This window comes from Anabas testudineus, chromosome 14, assembly GCF_900324465.2.
Source record: "Anabas testudineus chromosome 14, fAnaTes1.2, whole genome shotgun sequence".
NCBI lineage: Eukaryota > Metazoa > Chordata > Actinopteri > Anabantiformes > Anabantidae > Anabas > Anabas testudineus.
In genome coordinates, this window is record NC_046623.1 from 1,279,971 (window position 1) to 1,307,378 (window position 27,408).

The window sequence follows — 27,408 nt, forward strand, 5'->3', positions numbered from 1 at the left end:
ATAAAAGCGTACCATGATGTGCTAAAAACCATCCTATTAACTTAATGCTAATACAAAATGAAATTCCCCATTAACATGCTAATGGAGATTGACGTCAGTAGTGATGTGGGCTAAGCCCTCTTAACAATGCAATCTGAGAACCGCCCCTGATACAGACACTGTTGGTGCAGATCAGGGAAAGACTGTGTGCTAGTTTAATAGAGAGGATTTAATAAGTCTGGATTAAAATACAATCTAAAACACAATCTCTTTCTAACCATAACCAAAGTACTGTTCATGCCTAAACCCAACCTGGCATGGAAATCTAGACACGATCTTGAAGCTAGATCCAACCAAAGGTTGGTCAGTCTTGTATATTGTTGACGCTACAGATCTGTCAGACCTTCATTTGTCCTGCTGTGCTGTACAGAGATCTTGTTGTAATTTCCATTATAATATCGTATTGTCTTTACAATTTAGTCATTCATTAACACTTGTCAACAAATACCAAATACTTATGGTGAAAATTGTTGTTAACCAAATTAACATTGTCTGGTGGAGTCATTCATTCAGTCACTCATTTAAGATAATGTTATCTGTTTGCTAAAGAGGTTCTAGTCTTGGTTGACATGCTCCTATAGAATTCCTCCAGATGACATAAACTAAACTGAAAAATCCTCCAGGTGAGAAGTTTTTCAGGTAGAAGCAGAGAGAGACATGGAGATGCAGCCTAGGTACACAGACACAGAGAAAGCAGAGGGAAGTTTCACACCAATCATATACTTATACACCGTACTCCACAAATTAGACCCATAGGAAGCCAGTTGAAAATCAGTGAAGTCCTTTACCTCAACGCAGGAATGCAGTTTATAGATTTTAAAATGTAATAAATGTGCATAGCGTGTTGTTAAATAAATTACTTGTAGGGACAAGTCAGAGTTAATGGCGTTGTGAATATATTGCACCAATAATTGACTGAATATGCTTGTTGATATAAACTGAAAGAGTTCTACTTTAATTAACCACTTAATCCTTCTGAACACTTATGTCCAGCAATGCTCGAAGTGCTGAACAAACATCATCCCTGCCTCCATACTACAAAGTCATAGGATCTGTTGGCAGGCTGAGGGGATCTGACACACTTGTGCTTCTATTTCAGCACAATCCCTCACTCTCCCACTGCCTTGACAGGCCTCATCAACTAAAAGGCAGGTCTAAGGTTGGCGTTTAATCTCAATGACCCTTCTGCCATGGCACAAGATGCAAGCAACACAGGAGCTGTATCATCTTTAGATAAGAGAGAAGAATTGATGGGTAACCTAGAAGTGTCCAGTTGTGTGTGTGTGTGTGTGTGTGTGTGTGTGTGTGTGTTTTTTTTATGGCTTGATGAATTTTTAACCACTTAACTGAGGACATTTTTTACAAAGTGAGAACATTTTAGCTCATTCTCACAATGAGAAGGGTGTTTAAAAAGCCATTTTGAGGTTAGGTTTAAGAATGGGGTTAGATTTAGGTTTTAGTTAGGGTTAGGGTGAAGTTTATGTTGAGGCAATTAGTTGTAATGGTTAGTGTTAGGATAGGGCAGTACATGTGATGAATTCAAAATAAATACAGAGTAAATTAAGGTTTCTTTTCACACTAAGAAAAAGTGAACTAAAATGAGTTACGTCAAATCAGGCGAGGACGTTCTTTCCACTTATTGGTCAGATGTGTCTGCCACAGGAACAGAAAAAATTAATACAGGACAAAGTGTTGTGGACTACTGTACATTTGTATGGCAGGAGAGAGATGATTTTACAATCAATGTTAACGCGGATTGGTCTTCCCGTTGATTATCGTTTATTACGTTACTTCGCCTGCAGAGTCATCAGACTTGGTGTTTGTGAGGCGCTTCACCTCCTCACATCTTCACATTTGTCCTCAATTAACAGCATTTGGTGGACAGAGAAAGAAATGGATGTCTTCACACTGCCCAAAGCCCTCAAATTAAGCGATTCAACCCTGACCTAAAAGTTTGTCAGTGTTGCAGCCCTCAAGTTGCTGCCACTTGTGTGACTCTGACAGCACAGTCAAACAACCCACGACAGGCTGAGGCAGATCAGACAGATTATGTCACAGATCATGAAAGTGACAAATGGCATAAACATACTGTAGGTTATGTTGAATATTTTTTATACTGTATTTTAACAGCAAAGATAAAATAACGTGATAATGAAAAAAAAAAAAACTCCAATGCAACAACACATTTTAGCTCTCCTTGTGTCTTATTTGTCTCAGTTTCACTGTGATGTAGGAAAATACTGAACCACATATGTTTTATTTACACAGTTTAACTGTCTGTGCTTGATTAAGCTGAGTTGACCTTATCAGACTCCCTGTGCTGATGTCTCATCATCTAGAAGTACACACCGTAGCAGGTTGTGTGAAGTATTACACACTCACTGCTGGCCCGAGAGTTAGCTCAGGTCTATTTATCTCGCTTTGTTTTGGTGGCACATTGCATTTAGACTTCATAATTTTGAGCGGGCACCAGGTTCCAGGGACTCTGACCTATTCTTCAGCGTGTTGTTGTCGAAGATAAACAATCAAATATATCATGTGAGAGGAAGGCATTAATAGCTCACAGTGTGTTTTGTGAAGTATAGTCAAGGTCAAAAACCACACACAGCACTAACATCACAGCAGTATTATAGCAATGAAGTAAAAGCTGTGCAACATTTTCTGACATTCTCTGATTCAGCAAAAATAAAAATGATGGTGAAGTTTTATTACCAGTGGTTATAATTCACTACTAATGCTTTGTTTAAACAGATATAATAACTCTCTAAAGTATGTATGTGTTTATCTACAGTTATAACATCTTCTGTGATGCATTCATAACTAGGATTAAGACTTTTTAGTATTTGGTAAACGTCATGCCTGTGAAGTCATAGGCTATATTTTTTTAAATGATACTTAAATTCATACACTTTAAACAAATATGGCTTAAGAAACAATAAATAGAGTTGCATTCTATCTAACAATTCAGTAAGTGTTTTCATTGTACAGTTCACATCAAAGGTGATAGCATAGACAAGTTCCACAGTATGTGGTTGTAGTTGTAGTGCGCAATTAAAATTATATCTTTAATTTAAGTTTTCATATTTATAAGCATTTTAAACCATCATTAATCATATTTGTCAACCATGTCTGATTCGATTTTTACCATTTACATATTTAGGAGTACATTCAGTTAGATGCTATTTAAAAACTAGCTGAGCTAAGTCTAAGTTGCAGACGGATCATAAAAGTCACTTACCCCTATCCTCTGTTAACACTAGTAGGAGTCAGGCATGCAAAACCTTTGCTGTCAGATTGAGGTTGAGGTTGCAGACAGACAGAATCAGTCCATCTTTCAGCTTTATATACTGGTTTGTCTCAACTATACATTTGGCAATTTGCAATACATAGATTTAGTTTGTTAGGCTGTCATCCACATTTTTTGGGGTAAATAGAAAAAAAACAAATAAAGTTTTTTCAACAGAAACCAGTGGATCGCAGTCACTTTCTTGGAACTATTTGAAACTAGAAGTCCTGTGATGTTTTTGACCCCTGAGGACCTTTGTCATCACGATTACAGTTATTAACACGTCCCTCAGGTTATGAAATCAAATATAAGAAGGTCTAGTGTTCCATAAACCACAATTATCCGCATTACCTAAAAAGTAATAACAGATTGAAATGAAATGTGTCTTGGCTGCACTTCCGCTTCCACAGCTCTATGTGCTAACAGTAGAGAAAGGCTTATAGGTTACTGTTGAGCTATTTTTTGCAGTACAGCTCCTACAGTAATCATCACCTTACAATAGCATTTTCCTCTTAAGCGTGCATGAAAACCCTCAACCTTAAAAAAAAAATAAAATCACCAAGTTTGGGGTGGCTGTGAGGCTTTGCATATTTCTTTGATTAATGTATTGTTAGTCACAGTAAGCTCCTTTTTTCCATTCCCGTAGGAGAGCTCGTAGAGGCCTGATTTTGTCAACAGAAAGAATATAACCACATAATAATTAGATGTGTGCACCTTCCCGCCTTAAGCTGGCACTTTTATAAAGCTTTACTGAAAAAAAAAAAAAACTCCATAGAGCAGCAGAAAACGTGTTTATTAAACTGCCTTCACTCAAGGGAAGCAAATTGTGTGTATGTGTGTGTGTGTGTGTTTGTTATGGGAGGGGCTCTTTTAAAACAGCTGTTTTATCTGTTTGTGTGTCCATTGGAAGAACTGCTGAAATGAGTAAACAAACAAGCCCACAACATCGCCATTAATAATTACTAAGCTTCTCCCCGGCTCTCCGCATTATTAAGACGGTGAAGAAAAAGTGCCCACTTCTTATTGTGCGTTTTTGCCCAATTGCTGCATTTTACTTTGACCTGTGTGAATCAGGGAGTCGATCTCCTAGAGATGCTTTTTATATATATCTAGTTTGTATCTAGCTGTTAACATGAATATGTAGCTGTGTGATGTATGGTTTCACCTCCACATCTCTTCCTTATGTAGAGGCAAAGAAGTGTGTGTTTTCACTAGCACCTTATTTTGTTGCTCTGTGAATGGAATGTGCTTCTTTTCCATTTTCAGAGTGGGGGGGGGGGGGGGGGGGGGGGGTGGACGGAGAGGGGTTTGCTGGGACTGAACGCAGAGGACGTGTCACTGCAAAGGTGCACTTAGCGTGCCCCGCAGTCAGGAAGCTATTGCTGAGGGGTGATGAAGACGACTTTGTCAGCATCAATCTCTTCATTAGAAAGTAATGGTCACTTCCACTCGCGGATGTCTAACACCTAAGGGCCACTCTGCTATTGATTGCTCGAGCCCACCATGATTAAGATCTTGGCGAGGGCTTGCTCTTTGGCGAATGCCGGGTATGAAAGGGGTGGAGCAGAGAGAGCGAGCCTCGGGGCGCGATCGTCCTCTGATTCAGTGCCAATTGGAAAACCTCTCCCCAGACCATAAGCAGCCATGGTTGCGGCCACTCAACCACAGTGGCTTTGTTTATCGCCACTGTTTGTTCACTCTTAATTATTGTTTTTCTCCAAGAGCACAAACCACAAGTCAAGTGCTTCCTGTCTACACATCTGCAAGTGCTTCAGCACAATTACTTAGACATGCAATCGCTTGCATACAATGGGGAAATCTCACTGAAAAGACATTGTCTTTTTTTTTGTTTCCCACCAGACTCTCCAGAGATCCAATTATACTTTCAGCTTAATTCGAAGCGGGGGAAATGTGTGATTAATGTATGAACAATTAATCACATATTTATACTCTGTTCCTGCCGTTTTGTCACATGCTGTAGGTCCGACTTCATCACAAGGCACTCCTTTCTGTCTGCAAGGTGATTTCATTAATGCCAGTGACTAAGACCTCATTACCTGAGCTTCCCTTGTGGACAAAGAGAGTCTTAAAGATGGAGGATTACCATCTGGAAGCCATCAAGAGGGATCACAGTGCAGAGCAGCAGCAATAACCGTTTAACTCACTGTCCAGAACACCAGCGTGATCCATTTCATGCACATCTGGCCTGTGGCTCCCAACTAAAGAGTAAATTATACTGTGAAACCTAGTGCAGCTGGTCAGCGGCTGTTGCTGTTTGGTGCTGTGCTGAATTTGCTCATGTCATTTTCTCAGCATCGACTTCTCCTGCGTGTGGAGTTCTTTCTAGAGAAGCTAACTTCTTCCACGTCGCATTGAATTGTTGTCAAGACAACTAATCACCATATCATCAAAGGGGCATTCAGTTTGTTTAGTTCTCTATGAAAGTATGGCATTTGAAAGGATTGTGAAGCATGTTGTTGTAGATATACAGATGCTAGGTCTGTGAAGGACAGCAGTGAAACCAGGATCACATTGAAAATAAAGAGGATATTTGTAAGGTAGAATTCTAACTGATGGCTTTGCAAGAAAAAGAGTTGGAACATTATAGAGGAGGCATCCTCATAGAATGATTAATCCAGCATTTATAGCAAGCAGCTACTATTTTCTTAAGAGGAACCACATAGAAAGACAGACTGCACTTAATTATTGTTACTTTGTCGTTATTGTTTTCTTAATTAGTTGCCCTGATATAAAGCGAGTATGAATATTTATACTGGTGTTACACTTTATAAGTGGCAAACATGCTCAGTTCCTATAGCAAATACATTATTGGAGAAAAATAATGATGTATGAAAAAACTCAAATTTATAATAAAGAAGTATTTTCATTAACACAATATAGGAAACAAAATAGGAACAACACATTCTCATTCCATAGTCTGATAATGACATTTCTCTTTTGGCATCTTATAAAAACCAACCAACATCAATATGTGACAACATGGGAATGACAACTTTACGTTGGACCTGACATAATGACAGCAATCATAAATCATCCATTGCGGTTGTGGAAACATCACAGTTGTATGCGTTTTGGCAAAAACACAACTGGGTTAAGCACAAGAAATGTTATGTTACGTCAAAACATACATTAAGTACAGTGGACATAAAATAAGTACTTCCTGGACTTGGCCTTCTAAAGCCTCTGGGTAAATCCAGTGTGTTGTTAATCCTGTCAAACACCCTGTCCTCCTCCTTAGACTTCTGGTTTAATCTAGCATATCAGTGCTCTAGGCATCTTATATTGGTGCCTAGGTAAACCACAATTTTATCTAACCTTCCCTAACCCTAATAAGCCACATCAGCACGTGAATTTTAATTTCTATTGTCCACTGTTGTCTTGTTGTCTTGGACTACCTCTCTCTCACTAGCATGTGGTGCAAAAAATGTAACACTCTCTACTTAATTGCACCTGCAAATTAAAGTCATTGAATCCACTTGAGTTACAATAAAGAAATAAAAAAACACAATAATCTTAACTCAAGGTTGACTTAGTTTGGTGGCAGTTGTCGTGGAGATGGCTGCAAAATATCATTTTTAAACTAACATCTTAACATCTAATTTGAACATGTATAAGAATAATGTAAAACTCTTTCTGCCTTCCCAATAGTTATGGGCCCATCAGATGAAAATGTCACTTTTCCCTATTTTTAATTATGCATTAGGGTGCATTTGCCCTGCATACTGTTCCCTCAAGTTTGCAAATATGCCACCCAGTGGTTTCCCTACGTGCCTGCTTTGTCTGAAATCCTGTGGTCAAACAGTTTGTTTTTGGCCTCACTAGCTTCTAGCTTCGTAAGGCAGCGCTGTACTTTCAGCATTAGCACAATGGCTACTGCAGGAAGGGACAGTGCTGACTGTAAATTCTGATTGATTTGTGGTCTGAAATGTGATGATGATCATGATTTTCAGGAATTGTTTTCATAACTATACCCCATCACACGAGTTTTTATGCCTGAACGATTATGTTAGTAATAAATTAGCGATTATAAAAAAAGCAAGTCACTCCGACAGACAGGCAGTGAGGAGTGACATCTAAACATCTACATTATTCATCTGTATGCTCTTCATGTCAGTGTCTTTCATTCTGCTGTTCACTCCAACAGAAGGTCAGTTCACCGCGAGACAGAGAAGTGGACCTGTGCTAAGTAAATGTGTGACACCCTGCTTCACACTGGGTCAGACCAGGAAGCTGTCCAGCCTGCTCCAGTGTGAAGTGTAGTCACTGCAGGTTAAATAATACTGACATCTTGGCAGTATTTGAAGGAGTGTGTCATTTCAGCAAGCTTTTCACTGTGGTCCTATGATTCAAACCACCCAGTTAGGCCTGCGTTAGTTTAGCTGCACGCCATCTTCAAGAACATGGGGTGTTTTCACTGTTGTTGTGTTTCTGTCAACCTGAAAATAGAACTACTTGCACAGCTTCTGTCTTTAATTGCCATTGTCTTTAAAATCCAAATAGCTGTCAAGAATAACACTGTTCCAAATATAGTTCCCTTCCAAATACAGGTTAGAATTTCTGCACACATATTTTCCACCAACAACTTTATTGTGAAATTCAGGAAATCTCCTACTGCACTCAATTCCTACCATGCAACTGCCCCCCCCCCCGCCCCATTATGGGGTTTGTACAAGGTGTCGCCAACCACGCTGCCAAAACCTCATGCTAGATCCCCGACTGAGCTGATGAGAACAGAGTTGGAGGGTTTACAAGCAAAGCAATGAGCTAAAGGAGGCTAAAATGCTCCATAGAGCTGAAGGACGGAGTTAGTGATGTTTCTCTATGGGCTCATTACTATTAGGAAACATACAGTATTTGATCCACTGTCAATAATAAAAATGGTCATTAGTAGTTTTCTTACTGTCTTCAGACAACCCTCATTCCTGAATATTCCATTTCTATACAGCTAAACTTCAACTGTAAATAATTCAACTGTGTGGGGAATATAATTGCAACCACATGGGCATAAAAATGTCGTTTACTTACTTAGCACTGAACCAAAATGGTGAAAGTGAGAGATTGACTAAACAGGTGTTTTAGATGGGAAACATTAGATGTCACCACAGGAGGGCTTTACCTCACTCATTCATTTACTTGACAACTTCATTCAGGTGAGATGGAGAGGGCTGCAGAGCAGTGGCATTTATAGTCTGCGGTGGAGGTGAAGCCTCGATTATGAGCTGCAGTGCTCCGAGCAAGTCAAGTGACATGACTGTATGGCTTCCTGGGAATGTGCTGCCTGGAGGCTCGTTGTTCTGGATGGTGACATCTCATTCTCTCCCTTTCAAGATCTGGACCATAAAATAGCTCAGATACTGTCAGGCCTGAAGCACACCCACTTCCTCTAGCCTTACAACACACTGCTTAGAGCTGCCGGGGCGGAACCTGATACGTATAGCATCCATATTATCCGTATAGTGTTGACGCAGTATAACATGTTTTCACATTCTATGATTAAAGTTAAGTGAACCCTTAATAGTTTTAAATGATGCTCTTGCACATGGAGGGAAGATCTCAAAAGTCAGAAAGGCTTGGATTCCTTCCAGTAATGAATGCAGGTTGTCATATTCAGACTCATCATGGATTTTGACACTTATTGGCCAGGCAGTGTTTCTTGAGGCCTTTTGGGCTCAGAAACAAATGACTAACTGGCACCTTGGGAGTCACACCAATTAAAATTTTTTATCTTTTCCTCACCCAGAACACTGGGCGACCTGGACATACAGTTATCATTATTTCTGAATTTAATGACGGCCGAAATGATGAAAATGTGCAAATCATAAAAAATGGTTTAGTATAAAAAAGTCAAATCCTATGCTCAGTGTGGTAATGTGTTTTTAAGTGCAGCTCCTGTGATTCACATTTGTATGACTTCATTACCTGCACTCAGTGTGACAAATCGAGGTAAAAGTGCTGACAGGCAAAATATTAGGTATTAAAAAGAACCAGTGAATGCTGTGATGAAATGAGTGAGAGTTGTAGCAGTTGTGAGCACAGGACTCAGAGATTGCATGAGTCCTTTTTCTTTTTCCAGGGGAGTAGTCACATGTCATACGATGAATAGGAAAAGGAGAGTGCTATAAGGCTGCAGACAGATGGAGCCCACAGTAATTAGGCTTAATCCAGCGAGCATACATTTGTGTAATTATAAGAGAAGCACCCTCTCTACCCTGTCCACATTTTATTTCATCAGGTTTTTATAAGATTGGATCAGCAACACAAATGTCACCTCCATGACAATGCAGCACGTTTCACTTCTAAAACAGCAGCTAACTTTTGGTATAAGTGCTGTAAAATGAGGCTCTTCTCACACCAAATTGAAAAAATACAGCTTTTGGAGAGATAACAAAATCGCTGAAGTGCAGGAAATACACAGTGGCTACTGTTACATTGGATATATTGACTCATTGGTCACACTACTACCTGACCAGCAGATTGGTACAAAAATGATCTTGTTGTCCACTGTTGGTACATGTGTGCTGACGTAGTTGCTTCATTCTTTTCATCCTAAAAAAATAAATAGAAACACAATTTTTTGTTGGTTTCTTAATGATTTGAAGTGAGCCAGACTCATGCACCAATCAAGAATTTTCCTACATTTGAATAAAAAAGTAATGAGGATCAAGCCTTTTTTTTTAATGTATGCTAAATACAGACACGGCAGTCATTGCTGGCAATTAAGTGCTTGAGCTTCAAGCTCCCTCAACAGTGCACGAGACCTACAAATAATATCTAAGGACATAATTTAGTTTGGGAAATTTGTCATTCGAATTTGCTCTAAGAATCTTTTTTTTTTTTTTTTTTGTAGTATGCACTTTGGACAGTCATTTTCCTTCATAGGTATTTTTTCAAAGCCTTGATTACCAGAATGAAAAAAAAAAAAAAAAAAAAAAAACAGCCACAGAAAGACAGAGATGTAACAAAGCTTCCTGACCAGGTTTCAATCTGGGATGATGCAGCCCACTGGGTCGGCATCTTAACCTCTAAGCTGCAGCTGTCTCAAGATCAGCCAGCTGGTCAAACTCCACAAAAATCGGCAGTGTGTTTGTTTATTACATGACAGTCATTTATCAAATGCCCCTTTTTCACCAGGTTTGATCACAATTCTTCCCAAGAGAGCCACTTTTAGCCTCTTAGGCTGTTGCAGTTAGTCTCTGTATAGACTCTTTGTCTCTCACGCCTATACTGTGCTTTGACATGATGCCACTGTGACTCATTGGCTTAAAATAGTCTGCTCTGTTCACCTTGCATGCTCGTGAAGCGTACACTGCAGTGGTGTTCACTTTCTTACAATTTCCCATGCGGGGTTGTAATACATTACAAAATTAGCCACCGTGGTCACTGCTTTTATGCAATTCCCACATGAGAAGTTTACATTAGTGTATGTGTCAAAGTGCTTTTATTTGTTTATTTAGTTTTTGGTAGGAAGTTGGTGCTATTGCTCTATATTGCTATATTGTAATTACTGATGCATGAATGTGTTCATCACTTCAGAGTTGTAGCTTGTAAAGGTGGGGCTTATTTCTTATATTTTTCATAGTATCTATAGTGGTCACATTAATCTAGTGGAGCAAAAGGTGCAATATTTCCCTCTAAAATGTATCTTAGCATTTTAATTTCTTTCAGTAAATGAGCATAATTACTGTTGCTTTGGTTGTATGTTGTGTTAGGCTGTGAGCAGGCAACACATTTTGTTCTTGAATACTGTAATGATCTTTCATCTTCCTTTTTTACTGAGATGCATCATTTTAGGAAAAACACGTTTTGACACTATTTTTAACACGCCAAATAAAAATGTATAGCTCTACTCCATGAACTGTAGGTGACCTGTTGAGTCCTCAGAGCTTGTTAAAATGTAATCACTAATCAGACTAATCAAGCATTGATTGCGAGAGAGCCGGAGTGGGCTGATGCATCACGCACGCAGAGGACGCCCAGTGTAAAAGGAGATGGATCACAACACGAATGTGTAAATGTTAAGGCGCAGAATTGTAAGTGGTGAATATTCAGCTACGGTTTGCACATATTCAGTTCAGGCTAAGACTGAAAATGAATAGTGTGAATTACAGTTTCAAATCTAGTGTCTGTAAATGAGGCGTTCAACATTTGACTTTATTCTTAACACACCTTTCTGATGTCATTTTTGTCATTGTTGATCTAGTATGTAGTAAAAGTAACATTTAGAAAGCCTAAGACTAAGCTGTGCCTTCTGAAACCTTGTTTGGCCACACGGCAACCTTGGTCTGCCAAAAGCAGCCAGTGTCACGTGACAGGCCTTTTTCACTGCACACATTTTCACATGTCAAGCTAGGAAAAGCATCGCTTTACAAATGCCATTATGAATGTTTCTTTCTGCACACAAGTGTTCCAGGAGGCCATGAGTCAGTGTGAACAACAGCAGCACTAAAGGAAAAAAAAAAAAAAAAAGAAATTCAGACATCATTCATTTTCTTCTTTAAACCTGTGCTTTTCCTGCTGTCACATGTCACAGTATCTGCCATCAAAAAGGGCTTTTTTTTTTATGTTAGCTTTTGTTAAAGACACCACTTTGGCCACCTGAGGCAATCCAGTGGAAGATGCCAAAATGGAGTGCAGTGATAGCAAATGCAGAAAATGGATTCAGTCAGTCAAAGCCCCAGTATGCTAGATTTGGATTTTGGAGTATAATTTAGATTGTGATACTTTGACCCCTCTCATGTCTTTTTCTGTAAAATATGACTTTTGTCTCACATTTATACTTTGTTAAAGACTTGATATTGTGTTAGCAGCATTTTTTCTGAACTTCACATTTCATTAGCTTAGCATAAGTGTCTGATCATGCATATTTACTGCACGACATAATTTTGTTATGTGTTTTGTTTGACATGACGTGATATTTGTGCAGCGACATAACGTGTTATGTGGCAACTATGGTAACTTTAATGATAATATTTGATTTGAGTCACACAACTTCATTCAGAAATCCCACTTTATTTGACTGTGACATAAGTCGGTGGGTTTTGTCTTCAAATAGTTTTACACATGAAAAATTGCCACACTGGATTCTATAGTTTTGTAATTTTTTAAGTGTGAAACTATTATTTATTTTTAAATAAATAGTAGTTTTTGTCAAAAATTTGGCAATTTTATAATTTTTTTTTTAACATTTAAATTATTATCTGAGAAAATAACCAACCAGTAATCAGTAAATAACAAGTGTTACTAGTTCCTGTGCATGTTTATGATAAACTGAACTATTTATTTATTTATTTATTTATTGTAATGATGCCATCCATTGTTCATGTAAACGTGAACTACCTCAGCTTGCTCTCTGACGTAGCTCCAACAGACTAAGTGCTCTCACCACAGACAGAGTCACTGGAAACTGATGCAAACTGCAAACTTGCAGCATCACTCTTTTTGCCTTTTTGTTTTTTTTGTTTGCTCCGTATTTAGGATTTTCTTTCTTTTTTACTAATCAGTTCATTTATATTGGAAAGATTAGTGCTTTTAACTAGAAGTTCACCGGCGGTGAGAGACGCGTGTGCGCTCCTGTCTATTCTGAGGGCTATAAACAGTGGATGTTATCCAGTGCAGCCGGATAGGGTCGAGCTCCTCTCTGCCTCTGCTCACCGCGGCTACCTGGCGACAAGATTTGGATTAAGACCGATGTTGAGGGGGTAAATAATCTCCACGAAAGCGTCCACGGAGCGAACACCGACTCGCTGTCTCTCTGTGGGATTTGGTTTTGTGCGCGTCCGAAGGCTGAAGACGTGATGTCTGTCCGGGGATACTTAGTCGCTTTTTGCAAATGCACAGTTCTTCTCTCTCTGAGGATTTTGCTTCTTGTGCCTGCAGGGTTGCCAGTCCGCAGCCAAGGGGATTCTCACTCCGACAACAAAGTGATGGACAATATCACCGTCCGACAAGGAGAGACGGTCTTTCTCAAGTGAGTCCACACATTCCTGTCTTTCTCTGTCTTTCTGTCTTTATCACTCATCGCTGCTGCTGCTGCTTTGAAATCTATTCCCAAAGTTAAGCGCTGCCTGCAGGCTTCAGCAATGTGACTGTTTAGCGTGTGTGTGAGGGGGGGGGCATGACTCAAGTGTTGTCTGTTCCATCAGGAAAAATTGGGAGGATTTCAAGGGATTAGTCTGCGGAAAATACTCAGTTCAGATCCGTAGCAGCTGTTAACGACACACTCAGAGCTCTTTTAATTGTTGGCTGACGGTGCTGAACTAAAGGTGGAGGGGAGAGTGCGTAACGGCAAAGCGCAAAAACACAGTCAAGTGTGTGGTGAGGGCGGAGGGAGGGCTGCAGGTGGGGAAGAAAGAAAGAAAGAAAGAGGCAAGGAGAGCCACTGTAAATAGTCCCGTCGTGGAAATAGATTGACTAGCGTTCCATCAAGACAGGAGATTGTCTGCGGTGACCTTTCCCCTCCTCTGCGCCCTCAGAGGCTTACTGGACGTACGGGGGATTTATGTTGCTTTCAAGTGCTGTCGGGAATGTCCAGAGTAACACCAGCAGCAATCACAACGGCTAAAGGCAGAGATTGTCTTTGATACCCCAGCTGGCAAAGATGCCGTGTGCGCTGAGGTGGAGGGCACAGAGGGGGTGAATGTTAACAGCTGGCGGTGACAGTGTTGTTGTTAAGGCAATCGCGCTGTGCGGATGTCAAGTTTAAAAGAAGGGATAGAAAGTGTGGGAGAGCTTGTTGGAGCTGTGCAGACACGGATTGATATTTTCTTCCACAGGCTTTTTTTTTCCTCCCTGATGTTAATTGTTAATTTTGGCTTGATGGACTCTGTGTTCAGGCTGACAGCTGTCCAGTCGGCAGAGCCTGAGGGTGTGTGTCAAAACACAGTTTTCAAAGTCATGTAGCCATTAAGGAATGGCATTGAAATACTTTATTAAATCACATTTTGCAACAGTTTGCACCAACTGATAAAATATAAGTCAGTAGCATGTATGTATCTTAGAGATAGAATATTTATCCTATTTATTCAAATGAACCAGTTAAAAACTTTCCGTTGATATGATTTTGGTCAGAAGCACTTGACAGTGTTTCTACGACCTGCACATTTAGAATTCTTTTACAACCTCGCACTGATTCATTAGCTGGTGTCGGGGGAGGCCCACGGGGTTCGTCGGGCTCTGGCAGGTCATCAGTAAGGTGAGGAGGAGCTCCGCTTTCTTCATTTGCTGTGAGCTCGCACGGTGAGGAGAAGAGTAAGGGTCACTGCTCAAGAATCCAACAGCAGTACACACAGACAGAGGTCAGTATTGTGCCGATCTGGGTTCTTTCAGATGTACAGTAATTTGTTTCAGAAACCCTGTCCAATGCCATGGGGCGTAACCGTCTGTTTCAGGTTGACAGGGGAGCATTTTGGTTGCACTGGCAGTTTGAACATCATGAAGGGTCAACTGGGACAAAATGAGTGAATAATTGTCCAGCAGAACTGATAAAGTCACAAATCTGTGGAAGTGATCTTACAACCCAGCAAAGGACGCAGAACCAGCTGGGATAAGATGATGTTAATAGAGGTTGGCAGAAGGCAGCTGCATGTACATCTGAGTAATTTACAGTCACCTGTCACTTAAACCAAGTCAGTTCAAGTTGAGCACTGTAGCAGCCTTCACTAGTAACCCCCCTTCAGCACCACGGACAGCGCTCTGCCATGCTTTCAATTGCAGGTAGTTGCAGTCGCAGAGAATATTCAGTAACAATTCCATGTTTCTGTGCAGCTGATTACAACCCATAGTCATGTTTTATTGTGAAGGCAAGTAGTTTACAGTGTAGCGGGGGTAGTATTTGTAAAGAGGCAATGTCAGCATAGGGACAAAACCGTACTTTTAACAGTATATGTGCATCATATGCTTATGCAGGAGGGATTATTATTTATTTTTTGATCTGCTCGCACATATTACAATATTTTAGCCAGCTTGTACACTAAACCAAGTATTGCTGATGAAAACACAGTGAAACTTTGCTCCTATCACTCCTGAAATTGGCATGCACTTCCATTATCATTTCACTCTCGGTAAAGGTACAGATCAGTGGGACTGGCAAGTCTAGACCTGGCAGGATGTGCATCAGTCCTCCAGGCTGAACAGTAATAGCTGTTTCACTCTTAAATTGATTCACTCAGTCTATGGCTGTGCTATGTGTTCATCTTGTTGCAGAGTGCCCGCTTGTAAAGTCACATGGGTTGAAAATGCATTTGAATCTGCGTGTTGTGGTTCAGCATTGACTGCAGATTGCTTTTCGCTCTAATATGTCGTCAACTAGCATCATAAATGACAAATACAGTGTAGCATTAGCATTGCATTCATAATGCAAGGAGGCTACGCTACATCAGCTAGCTGAGCCAATCTGTATTGTCTTTATAGTTCCAGGGACATTTGGATGTATTGTTTTCTGGTGGTACAAATGATATTACAGACATGGGACTCACAACCCCTGCTGTGCTGTGCGCTAACAAGCTCCCCATTGCCCTTTTCGAGAACTGCCAAAACTGAGGGAGGTATCACATGTTAAATTAAAGAAAGCCAGAGCTGCCATTTCCTTTGTGTGTGTGTGTTGTTTTCAGTGCCGTGGTTTCACAGAGATGATGTATAAATAACACTAATTATCCGTTTATCTCAATGTGATCTGAGCTCCGAGTTGATCTGCTGCTGAAATCTCACGGGGAGAGAGTACAGTATTTACAGAGTCACAGCAAATTACATAGCAGCATACTTTGCATAATACCAATATTTGTACAACAATGTGAGGTATTTGCTATCTTGTAAAAATAATCCAAAGCATTAACAAGATCGGTATTTCTAGTTCAAATTTCCTTTAACTGCGACGGTTGTATTTCCATTTGCCATCATTTGAGCAAGTCACGTCTAATTAAGATTATTGGAAAACTGTGATGCAGGTTGATTGCGTCCATGAGTAGATGAGCGAAGTCTTTCTGTGTGATAGAATCAGCTGAGTTTGCTTGAGTTTGCTGTAAAAGCAAACCTTCAACTATTTTGATGTAGTGACTGTGAATCTCCAGAGTGCAACCCTGCTAATATAGTGCCCATTTTAAATGTGCTTTGAAAAATCTAGTGCGGCAAATTACATCATTTCATGATGTGGCAAACATTTAGCGTCACTAAACTACAAATGGAGAAAATCACATTTACTTGGCTCAATATTATAAATCACAAATTTGCCTCATGGCTCTTTATAGTCCACAGAAATGAAACTCTTAACTTCGGGAAGAGCAACAGAGGAAGAATCCCTCCCTGTACAATAGATGTTGTGTGCTGGTGACAAGGTAGATTTACAATATGGACAATCAAACATCATTTATTATAGAAACATGAAGAATCATGATCACACAAACACACAAGAGGCAAAATCCACATAAGGGAGAAAAGAACAAACACACAGAAGGTGAGAGACAGGACAATAACAAAACAGGGGGGAGAGAGTGAGAGAAGAAGAGCGAGACAACGTATTGGTTGAGACTCCATCCGTGACGAAGATCCAGATACAAACCATCTGCAACAAGGCACAGACAGCTAGAGAAGAGAAGAGGTCCAGGGGCGACAAGGAGCAGAACTGAGGAAATAACAGTAGAGGATTTGAAGGTTAGATAGAAAATTCACTTTAAAACATTAATTAAGAAACAATGTATGCAACATGATTGTGCTCAGGTTTGATAAGTGAATAAAATTAAATATTAATGTAGTCGTAGTTATACAAGGTACAGAATGTAATGTGTAATCTTTGGCCTGATCTGTGTGTGAACTGTTGACTTTGAGAAATGCAAGTGTTGCTGAAAGAACCAAGGAGGCTGAACGGACAATAAAGAGCATAACAATTCTAACTTTTGGAGAGCTAGACATGCACTTATCAAGTGCCTGGGGAACCAGCATCACTTCAAATCAAGAATTCCACCTCCAGGAGAGCAGCTGAGACCACACTCTCCCAGCAAGACTTTTTCGCACGAAGAAGCTCCAACTGCGGCCCAACAGGCCTGCTGACCTTGGCAAGAAGACCTCCCAAGGCCTAAAATTTCTGCAGATGCTTATCATCTTTCTGCAAACCATCCAGCATCTAACTCCCCTGACAACAATTTTTGGAACAAGTTTTGGAATTTTTCATTTTCTTTATCTCATTAGCTTCCTTCTTCAGCTTTATTTTGCAGAATCCAAACATAATAAAAACACAATACGTATTATCACATTTAATACATTTCATAGTTGCTGCTGGCTTCTGTTTTTTTTTTTTTTTTTTTTTTTTTTTTTTTCAAAATCAAATGCGTTCCAGCACCAAACAGATGTTGATGACAGGGAGCTGTTGTTAAGTAAAGTGTTTTCACAGTGTGTGTTTTACTATCTTTAATTGAATTAGATTTTTATTGTGGGTGCTAGTGAAAAGATGAAGGGGAATACTTTAGAAAGAAGATAGTTAACAGCTAGATGAATCCCCTCTTACTCAAATTGCATTTGAAATCTATTTTAGTCTAGTCTCTACAACTTTATTGTGAGGACTGAGATGCATTCCTGTGCTGGAGTGCCACAGGAACATTATAGAATAAAAGCCTTTCAAAGCATGACAATAAAGGTATGCGACATGGATGAGGCCTAAGCTGCCCTCTGTGTCGTCATTTTATTCTTCCTTTCCATCCACTCGTTTTTTGTTTTTCTGTTGGTTGGCCACTACTTGTTCAAGACGTTTTCTCTTTCTCCTTATGTGCAACATAAGGGCGGCAGTTAAATGCACACGTACATGTAGTTCTCACATTTCTTTGTAAGCAAGCTAAAGCAGCATTTATATTCCACACTCCACACCCTCACTGGAAGGCTGAGCTATTTTTTTTTTTTGTTAGACTTTGTTAGTGCATGTTAACATATTGGTAGCACTGCGCTTTACATAACCAGACTAGAACTCGACTAAATTAGGAGAGCAATAATTTCCCAAGACTCTGCCCACTCACTTAAAAAAAGACACCAGCTCCCTCATGACTGCGATTAATGAATGTCACCATAGTGGCTGAGGTGAGCCAACAACCTCCTGAGACGCTTATCTACCTGCACACACCGTGCTTGTCCCACAGCCACGTCATGTTAACATTTATTCTTTTCTTTCCTAGCTGCCTGATGAACGCATCCATGATACCATTTAAAATGCTTCAGGGACGAGGTGTTATTCCAAACAGGGAGACACTTTTAATTGCCTTGATATTTAGTTTTCATGGGGAAATGTTAGCTTGACACATGTATAAATTTGTATTCATGCTCATTTTCTTTTGACTTGTTTGGTTTATTGATGTTATAAGTGGATGAGCATGTGCACAAAACCATTGTACACATGTGCATGTGTCAGTGATAAAGATTTTTTCATCCAGTCTACGTTAGGAGGTAAAGCAGCTGTCATTTTAGGAGGTTATTCATTGTATTCCACTTATGCTCTGGGCCAAGACTGGACTGATCATTTGAACTCACAGAAGGATACTGATGATTCTGTCCATAATTCTATTTTCTTCCACCTTGCATAGTCTAGACAGGCTGTCATCCATCAGTCCCCTGTTTTCACTTATTGTCTTCAACATTACTGTATCAGACAGAGGTTTTCACTGTGAAAATAGAAAAGAATTTAACAGTGACAAGGGCAGCAGAATAAGATCACTTATATACTTTAATAATAATAATTTTATTAGCAACAAGAATTTATAGTCATTACTATTAAAGATGTTATATATTAATGTTAAATTTATATAAATATTAATATTTTAAATCATATAGTTACTTAATTTAAGTAAGAATTAGGATGTGGATGTTTATCTTTTTCTCTTAATGTTTATGACTTATTCCTAGTGTGACTGATGTCAGCCTGTGATGTCAGTAAGATGAGCATCCCCCTCTGTGTCATTGAGTCATTCTGTTTTTTTGTATATGTATACAGTGGAATACAGTTGGAACATTCCTGTTTTGTGCTCTAATATTAATAAAGTTAGAGTTTTTGGAGTGTAGACAAAGCTTTAAATGAACAAAAGAGTAACCTTCAGTAACTGAAAGTAATTGTAGTATCATCAGCATAAAAGTGGACATTGTAATGCTCAGCTGGATAATAAATATGTTATCATGTTATGATTTATGTTGGAGTCTTGTGGGACACCTTCATCAAACATCTGAGGAGATGATTTGACAGTGTGTCTTGCTGAATTGTCCTTTAATTTGTCATCCAGCCTTTATAGTCAGTTGTGTGTAGGAAATGACAGGGGGATAAAAGAATGACCTCTGGATGATGATTAACTGAGAAGGAAGCCATTATTAAATCTTTTATTCTATCATTCAAAGCCTCTATTTGATAGATTTCCAGTTGACTAAAGGTTTTACCACAGCCTTTATTTTAAACCTAAAAGATGTCAGTTAGAGAGAGAAAGTAGCTTTATTTGATGAAGACTGTGCCAAGATGGTTGATGGCCTGCTTGTTTGGAGCTAGTATATAATAATGCAGCCAATTAATGGTTTTAATTAACAGTTTCTAACTTAGACCACTTAGAAAAACTGAAAAGGTCATTAATTTCAGTGTGATGTGAAGTGCTATATCAGACTCATATAATCAGGCAACAGCTAAAAGGCAGCAGGCTGACAACTGTGAAACATGTGCTGCAGTCCCACATTTCATTAACATACTGTATCTTAATCAAAAAGAAGGAGTTGTTCTGTGTTGGATTTCATGACATGAACTTGTGCAGATGCATTGGGAAACAGCTTGGCCTACATTTACAGACTCTGTATTGTGGAAAAGAATAATCTCATATCTCCAGTGGATTAACTGAGTGAGGACTTGCTGAACTGTAGAACGATGGTGGTTCATCGTTAGTAATTTCTGGAAGATATCTTTTTTCCCTCTCTGTCTTCACACTCAGACTTGTCTTGCTTTGAAGTGATTTAATTCTGCCTTGAATGCTGTCCAGGAAATTACAAAGCCACTGTAATGAAGTGCGGCTGATTGGACAAGTGCCCTTGTGTGAACATTCGTTTTTTAGCTATTCAGGATTTTGAAACTGGGCAGGTTGGATGGAACAGATTGATTTTTATAACCTTAACCCCAGCAATTTGAAGCTTTCTGCTACCATTTCTATAACACTGATAAAATTCTGAAAGAGCTGTTGTACAAATAACCAAGTTGAAGCTGATCGTTTGATTTAATAATTTAAAATAGCCTCCTAAAATCCAACCACAAATTGTTTTTTGTGAGGACCATCTACAACTGGTTTACATTTTCATTTTACACAATGAGTGTAAATTTTAAGCTGGAGAGCATGGGTAAAACAATTCAAGCCAATCAGTCAGAATCTGCTGCTGTAAATAGTTAGAGTGCACATTTTCTCTTTATTATTTAGAAAGACACACATGCTATGTGTTGAACCAGTTTACTAGAGCCAGCGTTTCATAGGAATGAATTGAATTTAAATCATTTCATATATTATGTAATTTTATGGATTCATGCCGGTGATTGTGTTAACATATATAACATATAGTTTAATATTAAACACCTTAGGGCTTCAAAAGCATGGTTTAAACCAAAGCTCATTTTGGTGTGTGATTGCAGTAAAGAGTGCTAGGGTTTGAGTGACCCATGGGCAGCACTAGCGGAGCTTTGCTGTAGAGTCTCGTTGGCTTAAGGAGGACTCCAGTCCTGTCTGGGTATTAGAAGAGGAGATGGGTGGGAATGAGGTGGAGTGCTCAGGATTATGTGCTTAAAAGATTCTCTCCCTCCCCTTTAGCGCTAAGATATCAATACTGCAGGGCACTGTGCTCGTCCACATACACACTGACACACGCACGCACGCTGTTTACCAACATAAGGATTAGATATGGATATACCTCACAATTGCTTTGGCAGACCAGACACAGACATGGGGAAATAAACAGAGCTCCCACAGAGGTCATAAAATCTGCAAAGGTATTAAACGTGACTGGGGAAAAAATCCATATGTCTTAAAGTATGGACAAACAAAAAGTCCTTTTGGGTGAAGGCAGCACAGAGTTTGAGCAATAGCCTGAATACAGACTAAGAAAAAATGTACCGACTAAGTTTTCAGGAAGAGAAATCAACGCAAAACAGGTATACCAAAGAGTAACTACACCTTTTTCTGGACTGTACATACAATTATAAAGCTTTATTGCCAAATAATATGTCATAAGAACATCTTGATTTTACATACCTAAGTAAGCCACCCCTTACTCATCCCCATTTGTTTTTTGCCAATAGGGCAGAAAGGGACTGTGCAGATACTCTTTTATAGGACACGGACTGGTTATGGAATTCTAACAGCCAATTTCACTATTTTCAGAGATACTGAGATAGGCACTAAAGATTCAACATCTATTGCAGTCCTAATCTAGTTTTCAAATTAAGCTTTTAGGATACAGGATGCAGTTTGTGCTTCAGTTCCATTACACAAGCTGAACACATGAATCATCAATGATGAAGTGAAATCACATGAAATCCATTTTCCTCTCCTGATATTTCAAACTAAGTATACATTTCATACTACTCAGAAATAGCATTAGGTAAGGATTCTCAAAATATTCACCCAAACACATCTATCTGTCAAAAATATGTTCTGAGGAGGAGTTCTGACATGTGCCAAACTGTTAGTTGGCATTAATGCAGTGTGTGACAACATAATTATTATATGATTATGTCCACTGCAAATTGCATTGTTACAACAGCAGAAGTACAGTTCGAATATCAAAAAGGCCAATATGACCAAGGAGCTTTTCATTAAATACTTAACTGGCACAGTGGCAAGTTGATGAGCAAAAATATGATGGGTGAATCTAAATATATATAAAATATAATAAAATAAAACATGTATGTGTACATACTGTATATGGTTGCAATGAGTGTGAATATGTACAGTATATGGATATTAATAAATAGCCGTGGTGAAAAATGAACATTGTAAAATCACCTTATTGCACCTTATAAATATTGCACAGAGTTACATAATTGTACATTTGGAGTTTTGGATATATGGCACTGGTGTAATGAGAGTATTAACAGTATTCGTTGTAGAGTCTGCAGCAGGGAGGAAAGATCTGCGGACTCTTACCTTAACACAGTGAGGGTGGATCAGTCTCCAGAGCAGACAGGCCATCCTGCAGCAAGTGAGACTTATGGTTCAGTATGTCTCTTAGTGAAGCTGCTGCTCCAGCTAACCACACCATACAGGTTGGCTGATGCCACCTAGAAGGTTTTTAGGAGTACCCCCTTTACTTAAAAAGACCGCCGTCTTCTCAGGAGGTAGACTTTGCTCTGACCCTTCCTGTACAGTGTGTACACATTATAAGTCCAGTCCAGTTTGTTGTTCTAGTGAACACCAAGTCACTTGTAAGAGTCCACTCTCTCAATATCCGTTCCCTGGACATACAACTTTGAGAGGATGGCAGACTGCTGTTGGCGGAAATCCATCACCATGTCCTTGGCTTTCTTGGCATTGATCTGGAGGTAGTTTTGCTGACACCAGTCCACAAAGTCCTATGTAAGTCCTCTGCGTCGTTGTCATCAGTGATCAAGCTGACAATTGCAGAGCCTTTGGAGAACTTCTGCAGAACACAGCTCTCCATGTTGTGTCTGAAGTTGGCAGTGTAGAGGGTAAAGAAGAAGGGAGCCTAGACAGTCCCCTGGGGAACCCCCACACTGCAGGTATGCAGGTCAGACACACAGTCCTGGGCTCCCATAAATTGTGGCCTATTTGTGGGATAGTCCAGGATTCACTATACCAGATGAAGGGCCACACCAGCCCTCTCCAGTTTGGCTTTCAAAAGCATGGGCTGGATGGTGTTGAAAGCTTCTCCGGATGAGCAATGTTGAAACAATTAGCCCAAAGTACAAATTTGCACTTGTCTAATGTCCACTCCTAACGTTTCTTGGCACAAGCAATTTTTCCCTTTATTTGTTTCCCCCAGCAATATTTCTATATAGCAATTCAATCATGAAGGCCTGATTTATGTGGTCTCCTGTGAACTGTTGAGATTTTTCTGCTAATTGAACTCTAGGAAGCATTGCTTTGGGCTCTAATTTTAGATGCATGTAACCAGCAGTTTCTGAGGTTGGTAGCTAATGTCTTGCGATTTCTTTTCTAGTGGCTTTCCTGGGAGACGAAGCCGTGTCTGATAGTTCCAGATAGTTTGAGATTTTCTAACCTTCTTGTCTTAAAGTAATGATAGACTTGTTTCACTTTACTAAGTTGAACAGTTCTTATCACATTAAACTACTAGCACTATTTCAGAGAATCTTAAAGATTAAACAAACTGCTTCCTTTATTTTGTTTAAGACTTGTTTTACTTACTTCACAGCTCCATAAATATCTCCGTCTGACAGGTACGCTATAAACAGGAAAAGGCAAAAAGACAAAAAAGAAAGTTTTTCCAGATACATACGTCCTTGCATCTGTGTGGAGTTCGATAAAAAGTGTCACTGGATGATAAACTGCAGCATCGGTAGTAAACTTACACCATAGCTGCAGTATCTGGCAGCTTTCTCCCATGAGCAATTGGTGAGAACAAATGAATGATTGAATGAGTGCATCTGATCAATGTAAACACCTTACCTCTGCTTTTACTCAAAACCCATCTGGCATTTAGGTGGAAAACAAACTGCTTTATTCATTTTTTCAGTCTTTATTGTGCCCAACAAACTGCTCCCCTGGCTAAAATAAATTTTTACTGACTTTACACTTGAAAGTGGAGAGAACTGGAAAGAGGAGTCAGAACAGGCAGCACTCCGAGCTGAAGCTCCAACACACCTTTCATGGCTGCCCAGGATCTGATACCCGTGTGTGTGTGTGTGTGTGTGCTGCTAGTTGACATACAGTTAGGTCAATATATATTTGGACAGTGGTAGGATTTTCATAATTTTCGTTCATTCACAGGGGATTTGGAATGAAACAGTCAACATGACTTTCAGCTAAGTTAAAGGCCAGTACATAATGTATGCTTGACTCTACTTTCATTTTTATGGATGTGCACTTGCAGCACAAAAACTTTTTTCTTCATGGACTGTCCAGAAACCTAAACCACCTGCTTGTTTCATATGTTTATTTCAGTAGTTTTGAAACTGTTCTTGTAAAGCACTTTAATATATTATACTGTATGTACTGTTTACACACTACCGCTCAAAAGTTTGGGATCCATCACATATTTTATTGTTTTCCAAGGAAACACACATTAAATTAGTCTGAATAGGACATATAGCAGAAGAACAGAACATGCTGACATTGTCAGAGTTAGAAATAATTATTTTGATTCAAATGATGACCTTCGACCTTAGACCTTCCTTCCTCAAGGTCCCTTCCACTCTGTACAGTCTCCTATTCTACCACCCACACCATCATGCTGCCTCCATCATGCTTGACTAAAGGTATTATACACTGTTCTACCACCTTTTTATTTATTCTGCGTCTCACAAATGTTTTTATGTTTGATCTGGAGACCTCAAATTTGGACTCATCTTTAGACAACACTGTGTCCAATGTCTGTGCTCTCTTTCCCACCTCAGTCTTTTGTTTTTATTGGCCAGACTGAGATACAGCTTAGGCTTATTTGTCTTAAACCGCACACTCTCAGATGTTTGTCCTTTTGCACAGTTGTGCATCGGGGCCTCCCACTCCTTTTTCTGTCCCTGTTGGAGCCAGTTTGTGCTGCTCTCTGAGGGCACTAGTTAACAGCATGATGAGAATTTTTAAGCTTCCTCACAATTTCTACCTTTGATTAGCCTTTCTTTCTAAGAACAACAATAGACTGACAGGTCTCTAATGAGAGGCCTTTCTTTTTGGTCATTTTGAACTTGTAAACAAACAACTGCTGATGTTCAGGTACTAAAATAACCTAAAATCTACCATGCTCCATTGTTTGTTCCATTAGTACAACTGTTCTAAGCTGAGCAACACAATGGCAAAAGGGTTTTCACATCATCAATTAGTCTTATAAAATAATTAACTTCAATTAGCAGCCATGCCAGGAGATTGATGCAGAGGACGGGCAATTGCTAATGATATTCCTGTATGCAAAAATGTAGATCAGTCTTTAAAAATCATCTGATTAGTTGTAATTGTTTGTGAAATGGATAAAATCGTTTGTGAATTGCATTCAAATGTATTTTTGAAAACAAAAACATTTGCAAGTGATCCCAAACTTTTTAGTGGTACTGTATATACAGTGGCAAGTAAAGTATGTGAGACATTTGGAATTTCAAGTTTTTTTTTTTTGCATTAATTAGTCATAAAATGTGATGTCATCTTCATCTAAGTCAGGAGTATGAACAATGAACAATGTGCCTAAAGTACCTGTGGATCTGACATGCACATTGTTCATTGTTCAGAATTTTGGCCCATTCTCCCTGCAGAACTGCTTAAGGTCTGTAATATTCTTTGGACGTCTCATGTGTGACTCTCCTCAAGTACATGTAGTTTCATAGCATGTCTATTGGGTTGAGGTCTGGGCTCTGACTGGGCCACTCCGAAACGCAGATTTTATTTTCTGAAGCCATTCTGTTGGGTGTTTTGGGTCATTGTCCTGTTACATCACCCAACTTCTACAGAGTTTCAGCTGATGTACAAACATTCTCACATTATACTGAAGAATTTTATACACATTAGATACACTGGGGAATTCATCTTCCCCAAAATTACTGCAAGCTGGCAAGGCCCTGATGCAGCAAAGCAGGCCCAAATCATGTTTCCTCCACCATACTTTACAGTTGGGATGATGTTTTAATGATGATATGCTGTGCCCTTTTGATGCCAAATGTAGTGCTGTGTGCTCTGTCCAAGTAGTTCAACATAGTTTCATCAGTCCACAAAACAAATGTTGCCATTCTTACCCACTGTGGAGTGTCCATGTGCTCTTTGGCAAACCTCAGGTAATGCAGTAATGTTCTCTTAGTGAGCAGCGGCTTCCTTCAAGGTGTCCTGCCATAGATACCCTGCTTGTTCAATATTTTACCTACTGTAGACTCATTAACATAGATGTTAACCAGTTCCAATGATGCCTTCAAATCTTTGGCTGTCACTCGGGGATTTTGCTTTACCCTACTAATGAGTGTTTGTTTTGCTCTGGGTCATTTTGACTGTCTGGCCACTTCTTAGGAGAGTAACCACAGTCCCAAAGTGTCTCCAATTGTAGCTTGTTTTTCTAACTGTAGACTGGTGATTTTCTAAAGTCTCAGATCTTCTGAAACCTCCTTTTAGAGAGGAGGAAAAGGTGTATTCTTCTTGTGCTGAGCAAACTCAAAAAGTTAGTGGTTTGTCAGTGTGAGTGTAAGTGGTATTTAAGCATTTTAACTTCTTTACCTGTCTATATTAAGCCAATCCACATTCGCAGTCAGTCAAATACGACAAAACAAAAGAGTGCCTGGTCTTGAATACTATACAGAGTTAACATAGGTTTGGGCTTAAGCTTTGGTTTAATGTCATGCTAATTACAGAGTACTGACTAAGGTTAAATTAGATTTAACTTTATTGTCATTACACATGTACAAGTACAAGGCAACGGAATGCAGGTTAGGTCTAACTAGAAGTGCAGCAGATTTAGTTATGTTGCATTAGATAAAATAAAATCTACTTAACTAAAAATTATATTGATATTATTTACAGGTGAGGTTAAAGGTTATGGCTAGAATTAGGACAAGAATAAATAGGTAGAGCTGGAATGTTGTAGCCTGAGACCTGTGTTTAGGTTTGAGGAATTATAGGCATTGGTGGTCAAAACTGGAACAATGTGTGATATGTGATAATGACACTACTGTAAGTATCAATATTGCTCTATACTCTGGCAGCATTACAGTTCACCTGCCCTTTACCCCTTTACCCCACAACATATTGCAATTTATTTCTGTCTCAATTTATTCTATTTGTTTAATAAAAGCATTAAATTCAGGTGCGTACTGTAAAGAGGTGTTGTTCACTTATAAGATTATATTCTGATGAGAGTGTCCTCTGTGTGAGTGCTTACTGTTTCATTTTACTACAAAGGTCAGTGTGCTG

At 39.3% G+C, this 27,408-nt stretch overlaps 1 protein-coding gene across 2 annotated transcripts in view; it reads left to right on the top strand.

Annotated features, from left to right (window-relative positions):
* The window catches only part of ntm (neurotrimin), a 343,077-nt gene that overhangs the window by 222,683 nt on the left and 92,986 nt on the right, over nt 1-27,408 (top strand). The window contains exon 2 of one of the 2 annotated variants that reach the window (XM_026370325.1): nt 13,223-13,313. In XM_026370325.1, coding sequence (XP_026226110.1) covers nt 13,223-13,313 — 91 coding nt within the window. Of the gene's footprint in view, nt 1-13,140; nt 13,314-27,408 lie in introns of those variants that run through there. The other variant, XM_026370324.1, reaches the window with a different exon arrangement.